At 39.8% G+C, this 26,356-nt stretch overlaps 1 protein-coding gene across 1 annotated transcript; it reads left to right on the top strand.

The window, feature by feature from the left end:
• The first annotated feature begins 692 nt into the window (after window positions 1–692).
• EXOSC7 (exosome component 7) lies at window positions 693–21,023 on the top strand. The gene is made up of 8 exons (XM_068204471.1): window positions 693–799; window positions 2,158–2,259; window positions 2,929–3,023; window positions 7,817–7,979; window positions 12,454–12,524; window positions 17,082–17,205; window positions 18,166–18,321; window positions 20,884–21,023. The coding sequence occupies exons 1-8, from the start codon at window positions 743–745 to the stop codon at window positions 20,986–20,988; spliced, it is 873 nt and encodes a 290-aa protein (XP_068060572.1). The 5' UTR covers window positions 693–742; the 3' UTR covers window positions 20,989–21,023.
• Window positions 21,024–26,356: the final 5,333 nt, after the last annotated feature.

The raw sequence follows: 26,356 nt of genomic DNA, 5'->3' as shown, positions 1-26,356 counted from the left end.
ATAGCATCTTTTAAAATACTCTGAAAATTTTTACACAGGAGCTGTGCAAAAAAAAAAAAAAAGGCATGCAAACTTACACTCATGACTGTTATGGAACTTTCAATTAAGACTGTCAAAAAAACCCAACCCTTAATTATTGTTTCAATATATAGTGCGAGATTTTAATCACATTTCCCACGCCACTTTCCCAGTGGTATCTGGCACAAGACCAACAGAATCTCCTAAGCATTTGGTTTCTTCCCTGCTGCCGCACCAGCCTTCCCCGCGCAGCGCACTTCGCTTGGACCTTTCTGAGGTTAAAAACTCCGCAAGGAAAATGAGGAAACGCAGAAGATTGTGACTACGCGATCCATTTCTGCGCACCGGGGTATTTCCACAGCCTCCTGGAGGAGCTTTTGGCAGAAAGCGGGAGCTTTGGTTTTACCGCGAGGGTCAGCTTCTTGGACGGGGCGTTTTCCGGGATGCGGGGTGCCCAGTGGGTACCGCGTCCAGAGCGCTGCGCCTACTCCACGCGAAAGGCTTCTGTGGCTTCCCGGCTGCACCCCCCGCTTTGCCACCAGGCAAGGGGAGCCCTCGCTGTGAGGTGCCGGTGCCGGCTGGGCGAGCGGGCGGGACACCAGCCCTGGAGAGCCGGCAGCTTCCCCGCGGCGGACGGACGGACGGACGGACGGAGGACGGAAGGCAGGCAGGAAGGCGGGGAGGAAGCGCGGCACTGCGCAGGTGCGGGCGGGAGGCGGCGGGCATGGCGTCCGTGGTGCTGAGCGAGGCGGAGAAGCTGTACATCGTGCACGGCGTGCAGGTACCGGGGCGGGGGCCGGGCGGCAGGGAGCGAGTTAGGCTGCGGAGGGAGGGAGGGAGGAAGGAGCCCTCCACCGTTGTGTCTGGTGGCGAACCTCTGGAGTAGTAATCATCACAGCACACCGAGCATCGGAACGGGAAGCAGGCTGAGAGCGGGGCGTGGATTTGTTTTCACAGAATCACGTAATATGCTGACTTGGAAGGAGCCCCCAGGGATCACGCACTCCTGGCCCTGCACGGAGCACCCGAAGAGTCACACTATGTGCTTGAGAGCATTGTCCAAAGGCTTCTTGAGCTCTGTCAAGCTTGGTGTTGTGACCACTTCCCATGGGAGCCTTTTCCACTGCCCAGCCACCCTCTGGGTCTAAAACCTTTTCCCGATGTCCAAGCTAAGCCTCCCCTGACATAACTTCAGGCCATTCCCTCAGGTCCTGTGTCTGGTCACCGCAGAGAAAAGAGCGGTGCCGGCCCCTCCTCTTCCTCTCATGAGAAAGTTGTAGAGTGCAGTGAGGTCTCCCCGCAGTCTCTTCCAGGCTAAACGCACCAAGAGATCTGGGCATCTCTTCAAACGACTTCTGCTCGAGGCCCTTCACCATCTTCATTGCCCTCCTTTGGATGCTTTCTAAGAGCTTAATGTATTTCTGCCCCCATTTGCTCCTCTTTCCTTGCTCTTTCCTGGCTCTTCCTCAAGTTACTGCCATTGGATAGAGTTTTAGCCTGTAACTTAGCGAAGGAACATGAGTGGACAAAGGAGGAAGAGTGAAGGGAACACCCAAAGATAGGAGAAGCCCCAAAGATAAAAGAACTGTATTCTTACTGACATTTACTGAAAAACAACCTGGTTTTATGGGAATGAGCTGTAGAGTATCTGAGGATGCATAATATCCATCTATGGAATAAAAATGCAGGAAAGCATTTGGAAGGCTGGTGTATTATTTTTGTCTGCTGGGGTCCTACTTGCTGATGTAAAAGTACAGAACTTGCCTGTCCAGGAAAGAGTTGGATTCTGTTAGGTAAAGTACCATTTAAAGCCAAGACCTTTACAGTTTTGAAATCTGAAGCTTTCTTTTGGGAATTAGAGGGACTTGTGCAATTCATGTCTGCCTACAGATTGCTTGTTACAAGCTCTACATAAATGAGGTATGAATTAAAAAGTATAATTGGTTCTTTTGTATTCCATGGTGAAACTACAAGCTGTTGCTTGTATATCCTTCCTGCTGCTGCATTTGGTATATGAGAAGGAAAGTTTAAAGTCACAGAGTTTTTTGTTTGTGGTGGGGGTTTTTTGTTTGTTTGTTTTGTTTAATTTTTACTTTTCGTTACTGATTCCCTCAGTAATATATTGCTTGTCATACTTAGGAAGATCTTCGTGTAGATGGTCGAGGCTGTGAAGACTACAGATGTGCAGAAGTAGAAACAGATGTTGTATCAAACACAAGTGGATCTGCAAGAGTAAAGCTGGTAGGTAAATTTCTTAGGGATTGGGTACCTTGCTGATGAAATTGCTTGTTCATGTGACTAGTTAGTCTGATGCTATTTGTAGATAGGTTTGTGTGTGTAATAACATGTATGTGTATAGCAGTAACTGAAACTATGGGATATGGAAATAATGGCAGGATATATAATTACTTCAGGCTGGCTTGAGCTGGATTTACTGTAAAGTGAATAGACAGCCTTCAGTCTGAACTAATTTAACATTTAATCTTGAAAACTGAAGTTGCTGTTGCGCCTAGTTTCTGGGAGAGGCAAAAATTTCTATTTATTTAAAATGATGCAAAACTACTTCTGACATGTTGACTGTGAAGAAGATAAATGTACTGTGCACCATTATGAAGGTTCTGCAGAAAGAGCTGTTTACAGAACCAAAATGACAGAAGTAGTATTGGATATGAGGAGTCTTTTTAACCTAAAGATAGGTAATATGTATGGTAATTGTTGGAAGAATCTTCTTACACGTAATATCGTCCTTCTAAAGCCTTTTTTTAAAAAAAAAATGTTATTTTAAGTTCATTCTGATAGAATGATCAGATAACTGAAAGGTAGAAATGTCAGCTTACCATAGACATTTAAATTAAATACATAGTTCTATAATTATAATTCCAGTTATCTGATGTGGTTTTGTTTTAATAGGGAGAAACTGATATCTTGGTAGGCATAAAAGCTGAAATGGGGACACCGAAGCTGGAGAAACCAGATGAAGGTTACCTGGAATTTTTTGTTGACTGGTTAGTATACTAGAAAAGAATGCAATAGATCTAATATTTGGAATAAATTACTAATCAGGTCTTGCCATTCTTCAGAAGTTTATGCCTTCATTCCACTAACCTCCTCTAGGGGTTTGAGTAAGAGAAACAAGTTATTCTACTGTTTCAGTAGCAGTGAATGTTGAGGAATCTTCTGCTGGTCCTGCAAATCCAAAAGAAGCAAATCAGCAGGAGTTAAAGAATGAAAATTGGTTAAATAAAACAATCCCAAATTGCATAGTGTCACTGCAGCTGGAAAAGGGTAATGGTTCAAGTAAACACACTTGTAACCAGACTTCATGATTAAAATGTCTAGCTGTTGTTTTTACCATGATAAAATAGAGAAAATCGCTTTAAAAAAAAAAAGTTGGAAGAAAATAATTGACCAATGTATACTGTACTTTAACTGTACTTAAAGGTTTGCTTACTTTGTCTGTGAAAGCAGTGGAAAAAGTTTGACATGTGTTTAGTACAATTTTTTTTGTTTAAAAAAAGAAAAACCCAAAATGTAAATTTCAGATACAAAAACTAATTGGAAATTTTAGTTATATATTTATCAGTGAATCCATCATTCATAACCTAAAAGGGTGTTTATTTTTAAACAGATTTCTTGCATTTTGCTACAAATGGACTGTTATATATCCTTACACTCTTCGTAGTGTTTGAATTATGGAAGAAGCTAGAAGAAAACTGAGAACTGTTGTTTTCAGGTTGCTCTGAGATAGCAAAGGGACATCTCAGTGTTAGTCTAAATTGTCTGCAGCCTGAGACTACAGTATCTATGTCTTGCTGACTTACCCAAAACTGTTCTTTATGATTTAAGTTGCTTTGGGGACCTCTCATAAAAGCCTTGCATTATCAAGTTGGCTGCTTTACATGTGGCATCTCTTTTCATTTTTATTAAAAACAAAAAAAATGTTACTACTCTGACATTAAACCAATATACCACTGTTAAAGGTAAGGTGTGGGAGCTTTACATCAGTATGTTCTAGTTAACTGTGGAAACATGTTTTAAAGGAAAGCACTCACCTGTGAATTGATAGTTTGTTTACAATTGCTGTTCAAAAAATATCAGATGGGAAGATGATCTTGAATGTGGTCCTACTGTTAGAACTCCTGTATGAAGTGTCTTAAATGGTGCATGTTTATTATTTTGGGTTTTTCTTCTGGTTGTCTCTGTATGAAGAAAGTCCATTGACAGCAGGGGCATTTCCTTCCTAAAAAAAGTGGTCTGTGGACATGTGGCAATTCCATGACACTTCTTGTGTATGGAAATAGATATTAGAAAATCTTCAACTCATTAGATTAATGTTCAATTGTATTTTCTGTTATCTCTGTTTCATGGAATGGGAGGGAGATGTGCATCAATCTTGTGGGAGTTGGATTTAGTCAGTTCAGGAAATAAGTAATCTTTAATTTCTGTGACAACAGGATTCAAGGGCCTGAACTTTAGAGGATTGTAGTCACTTGTCACATGCTTGTGGGACAGGGAAAGGTGTTCTTTAGCTTCCAGAAAGATGCAAAAGACAAAAAGTGGAGACAGCTTGCCTCTGTCAAGGGGAATGAGCTGCTGTTAGTACCCTGATGCTTTGCCAAACTGCCACTGGGTGGTAGTAACGAAGCATAATTCGATACCCTGAATCTTCTGGTGAAGTTCCTGTGTGTTCTAGTTGGCTTTTATGTTGTTGAAGCTAATAATAAAAACTCAGACTGCAGTGATTACTATCTTAAAATGCTTATTTCTCAAAACTTTCATGATTTCTTTTGCTGATGAAAATAATCATTTGCTGGATCATGTGTATAATTTTCTGCTCCACACTTCTATTTCTCTTTATTCTGCTCTGAGTCATTTACCTGAAATTTGAGGACCACACTTTTAGTGGTCCTATTTTAGTCCCATTTTGAGACAGACTTTAATGCAGATCTCTGGAGGGGATGATTTTGGGGCACTGTTTTGTGATCCTAGAAATTAATTATGATAAAACAAATCTTTGTCCTAATATGTGTGGTATTCTTTCTGCCTTTCATCACTGGAGAAGACATTCATCCTGGCCCTTGATGCTGAAAGACTGCTATGTCTGCTTGTCTCACATTTGAGTTTTGTGGCTGATCTGATTTATCACTTTCAAACTATAAGAAATTGAAACAATAAGAAAAGCAGACATCTGAATTCCTTGAATGCATCAGATTTTGTTTGTGGAATTGTGGAAAAAGGGAATCAAGGAATGTATTTGTCCAGATCTGACCAACTGTAGATTACAGTATATTAATGGCCTGAGCAATGAGTGAGAAATGTTTAACTGTTGCAACAGAAAGATTTTGACTGACAACAGGAGGAGTTTTGAAATTCAGTAGAGATCTGTGGTAGAAGCATCATTGTGCTTTAAGAGGAATCTCAGATTGTTAGGCAGTGGACAGTGAAATGACTTTGATAGTCTGGAAAGTTACATGATCCTTGGGCATAGAAATTCTGTACCACTACTAAGTTCTCCATAAGCCAAGTTTTTTGTCATTTTCTAGTCTGTTAAGACATCGCCTTTCCAAATTTTGCCCAGTATAACGCAAAAAAAAAAAAAAAATTCTTTACTGCAATAATCTGTAGGCATTAGGTGGCAGTATTTGCCAAATAGCTATAATAATATCCTGGTAGCCTTGCTTCTTTATTTCACTTTGATTGCAAGGAAATGAAGTGTTAAAATAATAATGGAATTAAGATGCAGTGAAATGTACAGTGATATTCCAACTAAGTCTTATGTTCTTTCTACTCACTGTCAAATAAAGCATCCATTCATAATCAAAAAATACAACATTTGATAAAACTTTGTGTTTAGAAATAATAATGAGGCATAGATTGAAGTTTGCATAATTCTTGCAACCTGCCATAGTGCTTGCATAACTATGGTTTAAACAGAATGATCTTGTTAACGTGCATAAAAGCTGCTTCCATTGATAAGTGCTTGTTTAATACATCCTGAAGACTTGACTCAGCACTGAGTTATACTTAGATAAGATCCTATCTCATAAAATTAGTGTCTAATAACCCTGAATAATATTGTGTGTCACACTTGCAATGCTTATTCATGTGGCAAATATAGTTTGGAAGCGTAGATCACTGCTTAATTGGCAGTAATGTTTCTTTGTATTTTTAAGCATGTATACTGCTGTCTGTTTCTGGTAGAAGCAAATAACTTCTATAAAATCCAGTAGTTCTTCCTGGCATTCTGAGTTTTCATCAACTCTGCAAAAGAGCAAGTTGGGAGAGTTACTGTGAAGTAAGGATAATAGTAGATAATTATATGTAAGCTTATAGATTCTGCAGTATTATTGGCACAGCTCACTTGATGGTTTAAGTCACACCTTGATAATGTGGATCTTTAGTTGTTTGCTTTTTTTTTTTTTTTAAGGTGAAGGGATTATATTCCAGACATAGTTTTCTGCTGTATTTTTGTATTCCTGGTGTGCTAAGGTTTTGTATCATCATATAGACACAGAACATATATGAATAACTTGCCCTGTGGCATGCCCCACTAGGAGAATACAGGGCATGGCCATTGCAGATTTTGAACAGATCTAAACTACTTCTGTGTAACCACTTCCTTTGATATGTTCTCTAAGGAGGAATTAATTTGGTGGCGGTCTGACAGATTTATTTTAAAATAAGATTTGCAATGCTGCTACAGGTCCACTGCTTGAGAATATTCTTGCCCTCTCTATAAACCAGAAGCTGGGTTTGGAATCTTTGCTCATTATTTTGCTGTATATGCATCTCTTTTATGCTGTGTTGTTCTTTGGAGGCAGGGCATTTTTGTTAAGTTTGGGGTGGATTTTGTTTGATTAGATTGGTTTGGCTTTTGCTTGTTTGGAGGGTTTTTTTGGGTGTTGTTTTTTTTTGTGTGTGTGTGGTTTTATTTTTGTTTTGTTTTTGGGGTCTGTGTTTGAGGGCTTGTTTTTGTTTGGTTTGGGGTTTTTTTTGTTTGTTTGGATTTTTGTTTGGTTTTTTTGTTTGTTTTTGTTTTGGGTTTTTTTTTTCTTTTGGGCTTGTTTTCTTTTATTGTTAGAAGTTTCTTAGCTGTGTACCAGGCCCCAGCACCCAAGGACCTTCTTGCAGGTCTGCTCATAAATAGTTTCTTATATTGGAATCAGGGAAGTGAAGACCATACACTTTGTCAATCCCATCTGGAAGAGATGTTTAGTTGCTGTTCTCCATAAGCTGCAGAGAGTAATGACATACTTTCTTTAGGGGCTTGATAGCAGACAATACACTCAGTAAAGAAATTACCAATTAATGTCAAGCAGTCATGTTACTTACAAGAAATTAGTATTCTACTTGTCATATCATCATATCTTTCTCTTCTTAGCCAGTCTCTTAATAATTTAACATTCCACTCTCACTAGGCTGTCTTGGTAGCTGTGGTGAACTTAATACAGATGTGCCACTTTTTTTTTTTTTTTCTTTTTAAGAGTTGAGGTGATAGAAGGTGACAGTGCTTAAGAAATAATCTCTGAGAGAATTCACCAAATTTTACTTTATTTATAACTGGGAAACTGAAAATAGTAGTGGGATTTAGTTAGTATTAGTATTTGTAACAAAATGTCAGTATATTATCTGCATGAAAACCTTTTCTTATGCAAAATGGAAATAATTCCTTTTCAGACAGGATGTTTATTCTTGTACAAATAAATCCGTAGATACTTTTAATGCTTTATATTTAAGAAATATTCTTTGGCTATTTGCTGTTTCACAAGTGAAAGTATGCTTTTCTTTCTTTATCTAGTTCTTCAAATTCTCCTGAGTTGGAAGGCCGAGGAGGAGAAGAACTTGGCACAGATATAGCAAATACACTATACAGAGTATTCAGCTGCGAGAACAGTGTGGACTTGAAATCCCTTTGTATTAATCCCAAAGAGCACTGCTGGGTTCTCTATGTGGATGTATTGGTAAGTACAGAAGTGAAAACTAAGATTCAGCAGAATGTTTCTAAGGCAGAGACTGATTTAGCATAACCTTCTGTATTTTCTTGTTTAAAAAAATGCTTCTCATTATGTGATATAATGTATCACAGCATGGATGCAAGTTTTCTTGTGAATCTACTTACAGTAGTTAATCACTAATTTCAGCTTGCTCTTTTTCTACTCTTCTTGATGCTGCAGTCCCACTGCAGAACTAATAAAACATTGAATACTCCGAATCTGTCTCAGATAAAAATCAGTGATTTTATACTGACAAGAAATTGCCACCAAAGAAGGGTAAACTTCTTTTCCAAGCTAGATGTAACAACAAATATATTGTTCAAGTGAATGTAAATTATTATGGGTGTATGTTAGCCCTAACAGAACTGTCCATCTGCCTGGCTCTTTGTACTCTCATCACTACTAATTCACTAAAGTAAAATAGAACCTTTTTTGGCAAAAGCTAGGTTTAGCCTAGGTGCTTTTTGATGAAACTTGTATACGTGTATTAAACGTAGAAGATAAACTGAATATTTGTTCCCATGACAATAATGGACCCTGAATTTTATGCGTACAAATCTGATGCGTGCAGCAGCTCAATTTCCAAATATGCTGCATTTGAGGCACTCTGTCATGGGAATTTCAGTGGAAGTTTGCCGGTCAGACTCTCCTGAGTGTTATTTCCAATTCTTATTGATCCAAAGTTGAGTTTCTGTTTATCAAATTTGGAAGTGAAAATATGTTAAGGGATCTTAGAGCAATCCCTTAGGATCTGTGAAATAATGTGCAAAATGTTAAGCTGTACGACCAAGAAATGAAATACAGGGTTTTGTTGAACAATACAGGAACATTTAAACTAAGACCTAAATAAATGTGAAAATTAGTTCACTAGTTATTTTAAAAGCAGTAGCATTAGCCTAATTATAGTAGATATGGTACAACAATCCAGCTACAAAATGATGGAATATGTACCTCTGCTGAGTGCTTTAACAGCCCAAGTCACTGGCTTATTGCAGCTTGGCAGGGTTTAATGGAGAATGAAGTGTTAGTTCTGAGAAATCACACTGGGGCCTTTAGTTACTAGGTAATTACAAGCAGAGGTACAGAATATTAAATGCTGTGCTTATTTAAGCAACATGATGCTTAACATTGCATAGACACTGCATAAACAAAGACTTTCATAAAGCAGTCTGCTTCTTTTGTGTTTGTGTGTGTGTATATATGTATTCATATACACACACACACAGACACACAGTTCTGTATAGCTTTTGTTTGAGATATAGCTGGTTGTTATCTGATTCTTCCTGGCCAGATTTGTTGATTGTCCACAGTTACAGAGAAAAACAGCCTCTGTCTTTTAATGCTACTAATTGTATCAGAATTATGAACATCAGGGCATCACTGTGTTATGTGAGGAATTTTACATTTAGCTCTTTTTACAGTGCAAATAAAAAAATCTGTTGCAGGTTCATAATTACGACTCGAAACACGATGGGTCTTTTTAATGTTATATTCTGCAGGGATTTCGTGTGTGAGCCATTGAAGAGCGGTTGGTACAGTTAGAACAAGATACTGTTAACGTTTCTTTCTTACTCTGTTCTATCCCCACCTTTTTTTTTTCCACCTCAGTCCTCTGTATTTTCACTTTTTTGACATACTTGTAATACTTCCTTTTCCAAACAATAGACATGTATATTATATACGATAGTGTAGGTGCTTGACACCTACAGATTTTCCTGAAGCTGCCATTGCTTAATCATTCCTATAGAATTCTACTTTTTATAGTGTCTGGTGTAAGGATAACAGTTGGGCTAACGTAAGGAGCAGCTCATACTATTTGTCATTTGAGGGAGACAGATTCTGAGTATAAAAACAACACTCATAGGGGGTCCTTTGGGTGATATTTTCCTTCAGAATGCCTGGAAATTCTTTACATTGGTCTTTGTGCTGCAGACTCAAATTGGAGGGAAAATAAACCTTAAATCCATCGTAAGGTTGAAATGCTGGTACCTTGCAGTCAGGTGTGAAGGTACTTGTCTGGAATTCTCTCATTCCAAAAGACAAAGATGCAGAAAGAATGTTATGAGCCTGGAAATACTCCATTGCTACACAATTTTGCCATGTGCAGTTTGATGGAGATAGCTATATTCAGCTCCTATGTGTAAACAGAATTTGACACATGCAGCCTCAAAAGAGAAAATAGTGTGTTTTGCAGTCATGCAAAAGCTTTATCAATTAAAAACATCTCTCAAATATTTTCTAGTGGTCAGTGTACTTGGGACATGCTATAATTCTGTACAATCAGACTGGAAAAAATAAGTTCAGCCATGCACACCACAAAGATGCAGACATATGGACAAATTGAGATACGTGTGTCAAAGGTGGAGAATATATACCTTGGCCTTTCAGAGAATATTCATTCTTTTTTAATAATGGAAGGCGTCCCACTTCCAAATAGTAGCTTATCAACGTGGAGTACCACAAAGGCCTGTTCTCACCCTCTCTTGTGTTTCCTCAGTTTCTTCCTTTTCTAAGCAAGCCATTGATGTCAGAAATAAGAAGCTTTTAGGCATTTTTGAGTGGGTTTTGATATCTATGTATAGTCTTCTCCCCATAATTTGCCCCAGCAGCCTGCTGGGCTAAGCAAGGCGAATCAAAGTGTGCAATCTCTTATCATTCCCAATCCAGTCATAGTAGGGTGTGTGTCAGGAGGACAGGGTGCATTAGTTTCTCTTGAAAGTTTTGCAGTTCACTAATGAGCACCTTCCAGGGTTTCCTCATGTTTTCTATTTCCCCCTCCCCTGCCCCCAGTCTGATTAAAAAGAAGTTAGGAATGTCAATTTTTGGAGGAAAAGCTTTTCTGAATAAGATGAAGTTTACAGTTAGACAGTCATATGTTATCTTTTCTCTCCCGTAACTTTTTCACTTGCATATGAGTAAATTAAAAGCAGAAAAGACCCCTCTGCTTCCCATAACTCACAGACTTTCTTAGTCTTAAAAATAACTAAATAAACAGGAGGGATGTCAGTAGAAGGTGCTTGAGCTGAGAAAAGGTTTCATTTCTTTGTGGAGGAATTGTTGCACCGTGCTCTGTGCAGGCAGTGTTCCTTGCCTCTAGGAGCCACTGTTGTACAGATAAGGCTTTAGAACAGCAGCTTGAACACAAGCCTAGCAACAGTGCAGGCACATCCCATTATTGTGTTTTAATAACAACGATATTGTGGGGCTTATTGTGTTATCGAGTAAAATCCAATAATGACTGAAAGGGGCAAGTTAACCTCTCTGTATCCAGCAGCTGCTTGCAAAGAAATAATCTGATCACCTTTGTATTTAGCTTTCTATCCCAACTTTTTGTCATTCTTTTTACACTATTCAGTCTGTCTTCATAAAAAGTAACTGTCTTTATAGAATATCTTGTTTATGATTTACTCCCTGTGCAGGAGTTAGTCTCATTTTTAAATAAATTTTGAAGAACAGTCAATGTAATCAGGATTGCAAAACGTCTTTTGCTCTCATCATACAGCATAAATTGATGTCACAGAGAAGCATCCATATTTTCTTGCTGAAGTAGTTCCAAATGCCCGCTCTGTGTGTGTGTGTGTCCTCAGGAAATAGTACTGGCAGCTGAGAGCTGAGCTTGTCAGAGAAGTGACAGCAGGCTATGCACAGGCACATCTCTGACTTGCCTGGCAGCCTGCAGAAGGTATTCATGGTTTGGGGAGCCCTTCCTTTTTACCTTGCATGCAGTGCTGCTTTTCCTTTTGACTGTTGTTCTCCCAATCTTCATGGGAAGAAGCTGAGCTAGCCTGCCTCCACACGCTTCACTGGCTGATAACACTCATTTGAAAAAGACTTTGACATCAGGCTCTCCTTGAATCACTTTCAGCTACGAGACAAACCTGACAATGACTCTTTCCTATAAAGAGAATAAATCATTATGTGCCTTCATAACTACACCTTACATAACTTGCTTTCCATACCATGTTCTTGGTGACAGTGTGTGTTTCTTCTGTGAAAGCAATTCTCCCTGTTGGTTTTGTCCATCTGATATTTTAAAAAGACTCATCTTTGAAATGAAATATAGAAAATTGATTGGCTTAATTTAACACTAAAGAATTAATGTGATGAGTTTATAAAGGGTATTCTGGCCATAGTCTAGTTCAGCACAAGAAGATTAAGAACAGAGGTGGTTTCATTTCAGCTTCTATTATTAAATTTTATCATTAATTTTATTATGAAGTGCATTAACTCTTCTATTTTGCATGTATAATACAGTTAGCTGAAATCTTAATTTCCTATCTGTTTCTTTTCTTAGATAGGCTTTAAAGACAACTTTGTTTTTTAAAAACCTGTTCTGGTAATTAATTTTCTTCCTTTTCAAGTAGGTTTAAATAAAATAAAGGCTTCATTTAAAGACACTGGCCTGATTTTCTTTTAAAGAGATTCTTCTTTTCCTCTCCAGTTATTGGAATGTGGTGGGAACATCTTTGATGCAATCTCTATTGCAGTGAAGGCAGCTCTCTTTAACACAAGGTAAAGCACAGATTTTGTTTCATGTGGGTAGAAGTGGCATGGGAAGTGGAAGAGAAACATTCTCTGTGAGCAAAACATTTTTAATGCTTAATTATTTAAATAAGTTCCCAAGACAGCTTGCATTCAGATACAAGGCACTCATTTGCATGCAAGTACCATGAACTAATGTTATTTTAATTCAGTTTCTAATGATCAAGTGTCATATTGCATGTTATGCACAATCATGTTCACAATATAACTTTTGTTGTAGCCAGATCCCTAAAAGTAGTGTTGACCATACGGTTTTGTTGCAAGTATTCGGTGTTGATGCCTTGTGAGTTTGAAATAAGAAGTATTTACTTATGTGATGCTCCTGAATAAGAAGCCCTCTGTTAGTGTGACTACTGATTTGTAATTAGCTCTGGTTTTCCACTTTTGATTTTGTTCTCATTAACTGTCAGCCTAGAGTTCTTTTTAAAACCAAGAAGAAAAAAGTGGTAGTGAGAGATTGTGGGGAGGGGAACATCATGTGTCTTCAAAAGAACTTTGCTCCATGCATTTTAATTCAAAGAATGGAAAAACAAAATCTAGTAGAATGAATGATGCAAGTCTTCTCTGTGCGTTTTTAATAAGACTCACTACTATTTTTTCTATTGTTTTTATTTTATCTGTAGGTGAAAGGGAATGCAGAGTTTTGTAGCACCTTTGAGAAAAACAACCTAGTGAATAGCTTTGCTAAAATACTTACATGGCAAAAATAGCTGGTCGAGGTGTGAAACCTAGACTCCTACTAGCATAAATGTTTTAAAAGTGGATCTCAGATTGTTCTTCGGCATTAATTAGAGATCTGCTAAAGTCACTGGTGTAGTTCTGTCTTACTTATCAGGGAATCAAGGCACAGTACTAGATCTGGAAAAGTACGTGCAAAAAGAAGAGGAAAATAAGCTTTTGAAGACAGGCAGTATATCAGGTTATAAACACTTTAAAAGGGATAAGGGGAGACTTATCCATCTGAGACTAGAAATTGTATGTGTTGCTGGGAAATTTCTCGTGTTAAGCAAGTTCTCAGCAGTAACTTTTTACAGCAGATTGTTTTTATAGCATTACTAAATAATTTTAGAAATGTAATGGCTCACAAAGGAGTTGGCAGTACAGTAAAAAAGAAGAAATGCTTGTATTTCTGTGTGTGTGTTGCCAGGATGCAAAAGTCATATAGTTAAAACAGTTACAACCATGTGAGTTGTTTTGCAGATCCACAGCTCATACTTTATTTATAAGATAGCTGGGTCTTTTTTCTTACTTTAACCAGAATAAAGAGAGACAATCATATAAAAAGTAGTGAATTAAATAAATGAATAAAAGAATATGGACAACATGATGGAGGGTGTAATTATTTTAATGTTTTGTACTTATTTTTATTCCTCTGACAACTGTGTCCTTTATATAACCTTTAAGCTGCAGGCAAACATTGCTAGTCTTGTTGAAGTTGAGTATCATTTCAAAATGTGGTACAGCATGACACTGCCTGTTGAAAACCCTATATTGCTGATTTGAGCAGGGACCACTAGTACAGCTCATCTCATACAAGCTCAGAAAATCAAGAGGTGAAATTCAAAGTGAAAACCTGTTGTCCTCATTCACTTTTTTCTCTACCTTTCCCCTTGTAGCTTCTGGGTTTTCTTTGGATTGACACAAGGTTGTTTAAGAGTACCTGCCTGTTCTCTATAAAGTATTATTCTCCAAACAAGAAAAGATGTCAGTTTTAAGATTGCTTCAGATTAAGTGTTCTGATCTGTGTTCGACATGTGTCCCCTCTTTGACTCTTACTTGCTTTTCCTACTTTGTTTACAACCAAGTTTTTGTTCTGTTTTCAGAACTTTGCCAGCCTTGACTAGAGCATTGGAACAAAGAGCAGGGAGTTCAAGCTACTGTTGTTTCTTTGAAGCTACAAAATTTTAGATATTCACATAGGCATTTGAAAACTTCAGCTTCAATTTAAAATCTTGCTCTAAGCATTTTTATAATATCTGTGGACACATCTTGCTTTAGAGCTAAGTAAATCCAACATCACAACTTAAGGAATTTTGCTCAAGACTTACGGGACTTAAATCCTTTGAATGCCTGACCTGACTTGTTCTCTCCCCTTCAGGCTTGGAGCAATGACAACAGAACTGGTTTAGGGGAAATATTTACTTCTCGCAGTTTTGTATTGTTCATTGAGTTCTAAAAACTACCATCATGATAATGTGCACAAGATAGCAGATACCAGGCTTCTTCTTACCCGTGCCTCCCAGATGTTTAAGGATGGATTTATTAACTATGGAAGTAGATACTGCAAAATGTGCAGTTAGCTACTGTGTCAGGACATTAAACTCAGTCCTGTGGAATCTGCCTACTTAAAACTGAGGCTGCAGAAAATAGTTGCAAGTTAGGCAAGTTACAAAACAACAAAGTTTATAACACAACAGCCTTGCAGATACCAAGGTTTTTGCTGCACAGCGTGGTAGAGGCAGAACCGGTGCCTGCTTGGAAGGGTAGGACTGCTTCTGCATTTGTGAAATCCTGGTCTGCACACAAAGAGCACTGTTTGTTACATGACTGAGTCTTGCTGTACATATCTCTGCCCTGATTAGTTGCAGGAATCAAAACAGAAAAATGAAAGTTGCAAAGTAAACATGTACAGCTACATATTAAGATACATCTTCACAAGCTGGGAGAGGAAATCTACAGGGTTCCGGAGAAGCTTTGTGCTACATTCACTTTGCATAGTTTTTGTGTCCATATACCCCCTTTTTATGCAACTCTGATGCTTGTGTCTGATCTTTTTGCCTTTGCAGTATTTCTAATTTACACCTCTCTCATCTGTTCTTGGCCAAAAAAGCTCCTTGCAGGCATTTTTCAGATATTAATTCTGGCGACTTTTTCTTGCAGACAAACACTGCTCTGGTTTCAAAGCTATTTTAGGTTGGAGTTAAAAGTTGCTTAATCTCACAGATTTTCTTAAAATCTTGCTTTGTTTTTTAAACACTACTCTGGCACATACACCTCTTCCTTGACTAGGCTGTTGTCCAGTGTTGTCCATTGTCCTGTATAACTTGAGGGTTAGTCACCTTGTGACTTTATTCCATCAACTCTAATGGAATATTTTAAATTTTAAAATAGTTTTTGATGCGTTTCTAATGAGTTGAAAACATTTGGAGTTTCATTTCTGGAAGAAGTGCACATCACAATTGTTCTGCTTACTCAAAGTCTTCGTTTTGGGTTGGCTCAGGCCAGTGTGCTTGTAGGGAATTTGTTGTCACTGAAGCAGGGTTAGCAGTTTTGAAGTACTTGCCACTACAACTTTTAGCCCCAAATAACTAAAATACTCTTCCAATGATCTATCAAAATCACTTTGTGTTGGTGGGGGGAAATGTTCATTAAATGAGTCCGTATCTCCTCTTTTAAATTAAGAGATTTGTTACAGAGGGCATAAAAGAATGTAACCTCCAGAGTCTAGTTATAAACCACAACACTGCTGTAAAAGCACTAACATGAAACCAGATTGTGGTTACTGAAGTTAGCTGTCTTGGGACATCTTGAAATACTTTATTTTCAAGTGCAAATGTGTGAAAGAGAGAGTAGTGTGGGTGAGCTGTGTGTGTGTTTTACTGGCCAGTAATGCCGAGTCTGTCAGTACTTCATCCTAGCAGGCACCTGGATAAATGAGCGTCTATAAGATGCTGACATTCTTGTCAGCTTGAGATACCATCTTCTGCTAAATTATTTTAAATTACTTTATTCGCTATGCTAAGGAAACTGCCTTAAATCATCCCGTAAAACTTCCATTAGATGGCTATCACAAATACAATGTATGTGCGACTGATACGGAGCCTGTCTAGCTCATTTGTGAGAGAGCTCATCATTCACAACTGAGAAGAAAGCATTTCTTGGATTTCTGCCTGGGTTTTCATCACTGCTTCTTCCTGATGTCTGTATATCTGTCCTTAGAACAGCAGAGTATCTTGCCAATCTTCTCATCCTGCTAGAGAAAGGATTTTACTAATGTCACCTTTTCTCTTCACCCCAAATCTCTTTAGTCAGTGCTATTCTTTCCTGAACAGCTTTACTACTTGTATTTGCTACTGATGTCGCACCTTTGCCAAGCAATGCAACTGATGTAATGCTGACAACTTTGCTGCTGTCTGCAAGGTTGGGAACCACAGAACAAAAGGATTCAGTCTTGGTAATTTGTCTCCTGTACATCTATGACATTCTGGTACATACAAAGAATCGTTCAGAACTGATTTGTGTAAGTTCCAAACTAATTTCTCCCCATGTAATAGTGTAAAGAACAGCTCAAATTTTAACTGTCTGAATGATGTAAATATGATTATCTTATCTTAAATATCTTCCCACCTACAGTGTTTTCTTTGTAGTCTCAGGGAATGAGTTGTTAATACTTTGATCACATTCTGTACTGTTCTGCTAAATATTTTGCCTCATTTAGAAGAACAGCGATTTCCTGGAGTTGTGACTGTATAACAGCTGTATTTGTTATGTGTTCTGGCAATGACTCTGCACCTTTTGTTTCCACAGAATACCCAAAGTGCGTGTTATGGAGGATGAAGAAGGCACCAAAGAGATTGAGCTCTCTGATGACCCTTATGATTGTATTCGACTCAACGTAGATGAGGTGCCCTGTATTGTCACACTAAGCAAAGTAAGCCTGACAAATGTCTGCCTTTCTGCCTAGAGACTCCAGTTCCTGTTAATTTCACCTGCCATTTATTTTTTTCCCTAGAGATAAAATTATTGTTACAGAAATGGTCAGTGTCCTCTATGTATATATTTTTGTCTTTGGCCTCCTAATTAGGGATTTTTACTGAGTAATGGAGTTCCGTGCACCTCTGACTTGTAGGTTTCTACTTGATGCATTCTTAAAATGCATCTTCTCGCATGCAGAGGAGTTGTTTATTATTTTTCATCTGCTCCTTGCTTAACATCCAGAGCAGCAGATATGTCAGTATGTTAAAACCAGAGGTCACTGTGTTCAGGAGTGCAGGTTGTGTGATCTGCCTGGAAGTTACATGCTGAGTATTTGTTCCTGAGGACAGAACTCCATTTTCATGGGTGCAATACCATCCCTTTCCATTCAAACAGATTTTTGTCTTCCATATATAGCACACAGCTAAAACAGTTGATTTTATGAGTGCTGCGTTTTCCATTCCAAGTGTTAGTGATTGGCTTAGGTACCTGAAAATTTGGTTGGCATTTCTTCTAAGCAAATAGCATAAATAGTAGAGGGGCCATTGCTGCAATGAGGACTCACCTGAGTCTTGGGGTGTGTAATTGTCAGGTAAAGGGGAGCAAAGTCTATGCTTAGAGTTGCAGGGAAAGGTGAATATGGAGTTCCATACAGATGAAAGGATGGTAGAAAGGAAAACAGTATGAAATAGTGGCATGCTTATCTCGCCTCTGTTGTTTATGTACCCATATTCTGGGGTCAGAGGCTGTTTAATTCCTGTGCTTTTAAGTCAGTCTCTGACTATTTCCAAAGACCACATGACTGTAGAATGGGAGGCTGTAAATAAGTAACAAAGCCACCACTCACAGTTTAATTTCTCAGTGGGGGAGCTTTGAGAAGTGCAAACTAATGCATTGTTTTGTCACTAACTTGCAGATTGGATATCGGCATGTGGTGGATGCTACCCTTCAGGAAGAAGCCTGTTCTTTGGCAAGCCTGCTTATTTCAGTGACCAGTAAAGGTGCCATCACTTCTATGAAGAAGGTGGGGAAAGGTAGCCTGGATCCTGAGAGTATTTTTGAAATGATGGAGGTAAGGAGTGTTGAGCAGTTGACTCTTGGATGATACTGGATGAGCTGGAGCTTGGGTATACAGAAAGCTTCAGTAAGGGCTTATAGAGCAGAGACCTTGGTGCATTGATTTGGTGCACGAGGGACTTTGTGAAGGACACAGGCATTTTCTGTGAAACAAATTCTAATGTGAGTGGACACTGTCTAAAACTTCTAGATGCCTGAAATGTGTGGTACTCACATTTGTTTCAGGCAAGTACTTCACAGCTGTAAGACAGTAAAGCTTAAGCTGAGAAGCTTTTGAGAGTATTTTTAAAGAACATGTTCCCTCTTTTATTTTGTCTTTTAAAGACTGAAAGAGCAAAACTTCTAACGTGGTAAACTCCCTATAAGAATAAAGATGGTTTGGAATTGGTGGTGCATGGTGTTCTAGCACAACTCATTTGCTTTATGATAAATGTACTGTTCTCATTTTGCTGTTGTTTTTCTTTGCTTCCTTACTGAGTTTACAATCTGTCCCTACTTCATAAAAATAGTAGTATCTGGATATTGTCCACATTCATATAAGATCCATTTTAAACCCTTCTTCAGGCTCTTCTTAAATCTGTTCTCCAGTGTAAATTCTCATGCCTGAGTTTGGCCTTGAGCATGAGACAGAAATGGGTTTTGAACTTGAAAGTCAGAATGAAAATTAGATCCTTCAAGCTGGCTCTGTTTCCTAGAGACACAGGGCTAATTTCTGCATGGCTCTAGTGAGGAATGCTGAAGTTGGAGCCAAGTTTGACAACAGTTGATCTCAAGAGGGAATTACTGAGTATATGGCACTTGACTGCATCATGATTTCAACCCAGACTGCTAATCCAGTGGTACCAGTGGGCTTTTTATTGGTCTTCAAATATGCCTTTCATCCCCCTTACCTGGGTAGAGAGAGATGTGTTATCTCTAATTCCTCTGCAGGAGTGAGAGATAAGGCTGATGACAAAAAAAAAAAAAAAACAAGATGTTTTCTGTAAGGTCAGAAATTATCTGTTTGGTCCTGCCTTAAACTCAACATCCTGATTAGGATATCAAGAAAAACAAAAAGGCCTGGGAATGCCCAGTGGAGGAGCTGAGTAACCTATGTCTGACACCTCTGTTCCCAAAGGATTTCGCTGTAGGTCATAGGATGTTTAGTTTTTCCTCACTGGTAGAGAGCAGACATTCTAGGACATATCTCTTAGGAAGGGAGTTTCATTGGCTTTTTTTTTTTTTTTTTTAAACTGAGTTTATGATCTGATCCTCTAGAGAGGCAAGCAGGAATATGATGGCAACAGTGTTGGGTCAATACCAAAGCTCTGCACAGTTCCCACTCACTTTGACCTGAGGTGAGGAATGTTGTCCTACATTTGAGGAGAAGAAAGTGTATCAGCCCTCTTGATTCTGGACTGCTGCAGTGATCTTTGTCCCAGTGCAGAACAGTTCTTGTTCCTGTGCCCCCCCATTTATGTAGCTTTATTCATGGTGTCTGGTATTGACAGCTACCCTGCTGCATCAAAGCTCTTCCCAAATTTCCTTTGGTACCATTGGCCATATTCTGGCACCTGGCCCTTAAATTAAAAATGTAGCTTATTTTTAGGTTTGTGCATGGTTTCAGTAATTGTCACCAGGAAGTGAAACAGAGTTTTGTGTCAGCTGTATGGCAGGCCTAGGCTTCGCTGCATAGATCAGGAGCCAGTCAACTCATTTTAATATAATCTGCCTTTGGCTCTTTAGGGATGAGTGGGCTTTTTATTTCTGTTTGCAGTCAGTATTTCTGGTCATTTAGAGAGACCTTAGGAAAGCTCCAATGAGCACCACTGCCTTAAGATCTTTATTTCACCACTGCCCATTATTTCCCTGCCCTGTAGCTTGCACAGTACACTTGGGCATGTGGGACAAGGAGAGGTCAGTGATGGAGCTAATCCTGTTGGGTTTTCACTGCTGGAGTTTATTTCTGTAAAGAAAACGTTAACTCCTTTACGGTCCTTGGACAGGACAGAATTACACCTCACATGAAGGCCCTGCCCACAGAGTGATTTGATGCTGCAGCCAGTTTGCATTCTGGGCTTCTCTGGCCACAGGACATGGTGTTCAGCTGGCCTGAATTCATTCTGCTGATTCTGAGCACATTCAGAAGACTCTACTGAACTTTCTGTTAGTAGCCTGCTTTGCTAGTCAGGTGTCTCTTGTCCTCTGGCAGCTAGAATATTGCTTCATGCTCTGTGTGCTGGCTAATTTGAATGTGTGCATGTGGCTGATGTGAATCTAATTTGTATTCCTGCATGATCCAGCGATGCGCAGACCTGGTATTAATGATTGTGGAATGCTTCTTCTCTGATGAATGAGAGCACTGGCTTTGTGTGTATGTTTTTCCAAAACTTAATCAAGTTAAAATGAAATTTTCACCACCATTATTTTTCTAAATTAAAAGCATATTTTATGATACCAGCTGGTGTATATGAATCATCAAAGGGAAAATATTTGTCAAAAGGAAGTGTTCCATAAGAGTTGTCTTCCTGTAAATAAACATATGTCTCAGGTTTGTTTTACTTTCTTTGCTTTGCAGACAGGACAAAGAGTAGGCAAGTCACTTCACATAGCCCTTCAGAAGATTTTGGATGAAGAAGAGAATTTGGGGACTTCACGAGCAAAAGTTGGATTTCTAGGATGAGTTTTTATTATATGTTCAAAACTGTTTTTAATTGATTTTGCAATATTGTCAGTTTGTATATAAAGAAAAGGTTTGGGGTTTTTTTTGTTCCAGTAGGGTCATCCTCCTGGCTAAGAGGCTTTCAAAATGTTACTAAGCATAAAGAAAGCTACAGTTAAATGCAAATAAGCAAATTTGAGGTGCTTTCCATACAGGTAACTGCTGGCACGCAGGAAGTGCAGCAGCAGCAGTCGATGCTGTTGGCTGGGAAGTGCTTGAGTCTGTTTTCCAGAGTGACTGGTGTACTTTCCACACAATTCTGTTTGCACATGTTTCACTTCTGTAAACCAGCTGCTGTGCTCTAGAATGCATATGGGGTTGTCTTCAGTGCAGCACAGATGAGAGCAGCACTAGGTGGAAAACTTGCTTCAAATTACCTTACTATTCTTTGAATAAAATGTGGTTAGATTTTAACAATAAATACAACATGGTCTCAAGTTCACAATTCATATTTTAAACCAAGATTTGTCTACAACTACCTCACAAGGGGAAGCAGGGGGGCAGGCACTGAACTATTCTCTTAGGTGACCAGTCACAGCACTTGAGGGAAGAGCCTGAAGCTGTGTCAGGGAAGGTTTGGGTTGAATATCAGGAAAAGGTTCCGCACCCATAGGGTGCCTGGGCACTGGAACAGGCTCTCCCAGGAGGTAGTCATAGCACCAAGCCTGACAGAGTTCAAGAGGTGTTTGGACAATGCTCTCAGACACATGGTGTGACTCTTGGTGTCCTGTACAGGAGTTGAGCTTTGATGATCCCAGTGAGTTCCTTCCAACTCAGGCTATGCTTTGACTGCCCTGCTCCCTAGAGCGCCACCTATTCCTTTTGCCAACAGGTGCAATAGTAACTCAGCCAAAACATCTCACTCTGGCTAAGGAGAAGGGTCATGACCAAGGTAAATGGAAAACTAAGTTGATCTTTAAGAGTTCGATAATTTAGCAGGAAAAGCATAGTGGCTGTCAATAATGATCCTTCACAGGGAAAAGCAGAGGATTACAGATAAGTCATGGATACAAGTTGCATCACCAGGTATTGAAAGCAGTGGAGTGGATTCCCCCCCTACATCAGTTGGATGGCCAGCAAAGAATAAGAGGTGTTTATCTGGCTTCATAAGAAGAGACAACAGATGGAAAAAGTCAAAGGAAGAAGTTGATTTTTAAGAAGCTAGTATTTAATCTGCAAGTGTTAAGGATTGTTTTGAACAAACTTTATGGCAGAAATTACTACAATAATCCAGGAGTTATTTAGCTCTTTGTCAAGCAACATTTTCTGAATTTTCTGTTTCAATTTTATAATATCAGATTAAGAATATTCTCTTGACTGTAACATGTTTGTTGGGGAAAAGGGAAGGAAGGGTTTTGCTGAAGGAAAGCTGTAGATACAGGACAGAACCTATTACAGCTCAAAATAATAATCATGATCACATTAAAATACATGGAGTGCTTAAGGTTCGCAAACCTCTTCAGTCCTTTTGCTAGAGCTCATACACGTAATTATTCAAGGTGACTCCAGCAGTACCGTGTATTTCAGATATGTGCAGCCACTGCTATAACAAGCAGACAGGTGTTAAAAAAAAAGGTCCCCCAAAATTTGCCCAAGGTTCATATTTTGAAGGGTTGGGATTTTTTCAGTCCCTTAAGTAATGGTTTAGGTAGGTTGTAATGTTGCTACACAGTAGTAGAGCCAAGAAGTGACAATGAGTGCACATACTGTCTTTTATCACTTCAGCAGAATTATTCTATGTGAGGCAAACACTAACCTGACATCAGCTTTACAGTAGCTGTGATCCACTCATTGCCATGCAAAGCTGCTTGTAAAAACATAGAAAGAAAACTGAAGGGAGAAAAAACCTTTAAAGTACCTTACACTTATCACAGGCAGTTTTTAAATCATTTATTATTTAATGTTTCAGAAAAAAATGGTTAATGTAAATGAGACTGCAAGTCTTGAACCTCAGCCATTCTCTGAATGTTTTACTGCAGATTTGTGATTGGAGACAAAAAGCTGCTCAGGATGAATTTTGTAATATGCATAGTGTATTTCTACACAGCTTTCCAGCTGAAGGATGTCCAAGCATTTTGCAAGTTACATCACTTAAGATGCTTCTTGTCCCCTCTCCAGATCCTTTTAATTTTAAATATATTTTTATGAGAGCTGGAGGTGGTGGTGGGAAAAGAAATATCACTGTGTTTCAAGTGTGCGAACTGACGCCTCTGTAGAGGGGAGTACGTGAGCACTCCCTCCCCATTTTTTAGTAAGGATAGCAAATATTTAGCCCTCTGAGATCCAGGCTGTGTGCTCAAGAGAAAGAGACTTGGTGCCAAGCACTTCCTCAGAGCAACACTGTAAATTAACGTGGTGCCAGCATCGACAGTGCCTCCCCTACGTGTGTGTCCTCCCCCTGGTCTTCTGTAGCTGGGTATGCAGGCACCGAGCAAATTCGGGGTCCCAAGGGGTCCAGTTCCTTCTGTCTCACTGCTCCCCATCTGTTGGCATGGAAAAACAAGAGGTGTGGAGAATGACCCCAGTTCAGATGGGGTCTGCTTCCACTGCTGAGATATAAATAATGAGCCCAGCCAAAAGTATTACCAAGCTGCTAGCTGGTCTCAGCTGCCCCTGGAGGTTTGTTGCTACCAGCTCGTGTCCCAAATGGGTAAACAAAGCTCTGACAGGGGTAAAAGGTTCTGCAGCTCTCCCAGCTGATACAGTATCTGCCAAGAAATCTGTGAGACTGTGGTTCTCAGGCATGCTGAGGGCTAATTTCTATTTTCTTAGCTCCCTCTAACCCCTCCCTTCTCTTCCAAACAAAAATAGCATAATTTTCATGGAGATTTCAACTCAGAATGCTCCTGTTCCCATCTGGGCTGGTGGAAAGTTCCATGTGTTGCTGTGCAGATACTGCCACGTTTTCATTGACTTGAGTCCAGTAGAACTAAGAGGAAACATCTGTGGAGTGGGATAGCTCTCTGTTTGTCCCAGAAATTAATTGCTTCTGCTGGGAGTGTCAAGAGGCTGAAAGCTGTGTACTAGAGATGAGGAGTCTAGAAACTCCTTCTAGGCTTCTACTCTTGTTGCCTAGAAAGCACACACCTGCAATTTACCTGTTTCACAGGGACATCATTCCCCTTGAAGCAGAAGAGGGCCAGGCAGTGGACCTGGCAGATTTACCAAGCTCAGGAATCCTGTCAGCCCACGTTTTACAACTACAGTTCAACACTGTAATTGTGTAGCTTGGGGAGAAGAGGGGAGCTCATTCTGCCCTGTGGAGGCAGTGGGGAGGAGCGTGGCTGTGCCACCTGCAGTCAGGCTTTAAATGAAGCCTTCCTTCAGCACAGTCTGGTGTAGACAAAATTGGTGTGAGCCAGAGCTTGCTCACAGCTTCTGTGAGACTGGAGTGTGCAAGTCTCTTCAAGGAATTTTGCACCTTGATTTGACATAGGCAATAGGGTGTTTCTGCATTTGCTGAGTAAACAGCAGTTACCTGAGGCTTACCCACTTCTGCTAGGACTGCTCCAGCTTTTCTTTTGGACTGCAGCAGATGCCACTGTCCTCCTCAGCAGCAGGGTGTTCTCCAGTCCTGCCGTGGCACTGGTTTCCTTTGCCTGTGGTCAGTGGCCACTGGCACCCAGAAAGTGGAAGAAGCAAAGCTGTGATTGGTTAGCTGAGTGCTCCAGTCCTGACCCCAGAGCCTTGTTCTCCCCGTTCCTTTAACATGCTGGAGAAAAATGCAAGAGCAGGTCTGCAAATGGTACTGAATCTCTTCAGCCATCAGCCTCTCTGTGATTTCTCACTGCTTCTCAAACTCTTGTCTCCTAGTGCACTCCTGTCCCATTGCACTCCCTGCCCATGCAAGGCAGCTTTTCCTTCTAAGGCAAAATGTGGCTGCTCCTGTTAGCTGTGCTCACAGAGGCTTCTTTTCCTTTGTCAAAGTCCCAGGCTCAAAGTGATAGTGCTCAGCCACAGCAGGGCACTTTGGTATGGGTCTCCCCACAGGGAAACTGCAGTGCCTTGGGTTTTCCTTGGATCTGCATTTCTAGCTATTTTCTTGGAGCTGCATTTCTAGCTATCCAGGAACAAAGATGTTTTTGCTGTTCCTGCAAAACATCATTAGAATCTCAAACATGCTGCTAATGACTCCTGGTGATGGTTTAAACCTCCATTTCATTGACTGGAGCATTTTTTAATAAAGCTGTGGTTATCTCTTGAGCTCTGTGAACATCTCTGTTGCTATCCTGATCTCAAGATTTGGGTAAGATGAGCAGCACAGGCGTGGCTGAGTTTTTATGTCACACCATTTGTTGATGAGATTTGTTTTCCTTTATTTAGAGAGAGATCATCATAGTTTCTGCAGCCCCCTCAGCTTGTACCTTCAGAGGGCTAAGAAGGAATTCCCAGGCCCTTTCTGATTTCCTCCACCCAGCTGACTGTGGCAGGGACCACAGCCAAGCCAGTGTGCTCAGGCACTGGAGGTACTAGGAACCTCCAGCCTGCAGACCCTCCTTTCCAGAGGAGCTCTCTCACTGCCCCTTCTCTCTGTGTTTTGGCAGATGGTAAGTTTGGCTATTTTCACAGCTGGAAACCTTTGGATTGAAAAGTCATGATTTAAGTCCCAGCTCTCTTCCTTCCCTCCAGCAAAAGACCAACTTTACCATAATGAGGCTTTTCAAGACCATGGATTGCTTTCTTTCTGCTATCTGATCATGCAAACTTTTCTCTCAATTCAAAAAATTAAGGAATTCATGAAACTGAAGTTGAAATTCTCTCATAGTCCAGAATTCAGCATCCACAGCAATATGAAAGCAAAGTAATGCTCAAAAGTGAGAACAACATGAAATAAGAGCCTAAGCTGACAGACCTGCTGTCTACTTGTCAGTCCAAAAATGACCATCAAGTTCAGTGGTGACCTCACTTGAACTGATGCTGTGACAGGAAGTGGACCTAGACAGTCAGGAATTCCTCCAGAGTTTTGCTGTTAAATTTAGACAGTTCACTACAGTTTTCCTTTGGCTGTTTGGACTTTGTGATCTGGGTGATGGGCAAACATAGAGCAGTGAAGACAGACAGATTACCTCTAGCCTACAGGAGGTACAGTCTCACAACAAAAGGGAGTGTGAGTCCTTTGGTGTAGCTCCTCTGCAAGCAGAAGGATTTTAAACAGCTGATACTACTTGAACTTAAGTGCTCCACATTGCATCTGGTATAAGGCTCAAGGATCTACTGTAGAATGGATCCTTCTGTCCTGTAGCCCTTGGTGTACGTGGGGTAGGGATGTGAGCTGTGCTTGACATGGGATATGATGGGAAGGTCTCCTCCTTAGGCTTAGAGCCAGTTT

This window comes from Anomalospiza imberbis, chromosome 1 (genome assembly GCF_031753505.1).
Source record: "Anomalospiza imberbis isolate Cuckoo-Finch-1a 21T00152 chromosome 1, ASM3175350v1, whole genome shotgun sequence".
In the NCBI taxonomy this organism is placed as follows: Eukaryota; Metazoa; Chordata; class Aves; order Passeriformes; family Viduidae; genus Anomalospiza; species Anomalospiza imberbis.
Note: the sequence above shows the minus strand (reverse complement) of the source record. Positions and strands in the feature narration are given on the sequence as shown.

Bases quoted from the DNA above. Each gene is read 5' to 3' on its own strand.
- EXOSC7 (XM_068204471.1), top strand. From the start codon at position 743: ATGGCGTCCGTGGTGCTGAGCGAGGCGGAGAAGCTGTACATCGTGCAC. The intron at 17,206-18,165 runs GTAAGCCTGACA...ACTAACTTGCAG, and splicing joins GTATTGTCACACTAAGCAAA to ATTGGATATCGGCATGTGGT. The intron at 18,322-20,883 runs GTAAGGAGTGTT...TTTGCTTTGCAG, and splicing joins GTATTTTTGAAATGATGGAG to ACAGGACAAAGAGTAGGCAA.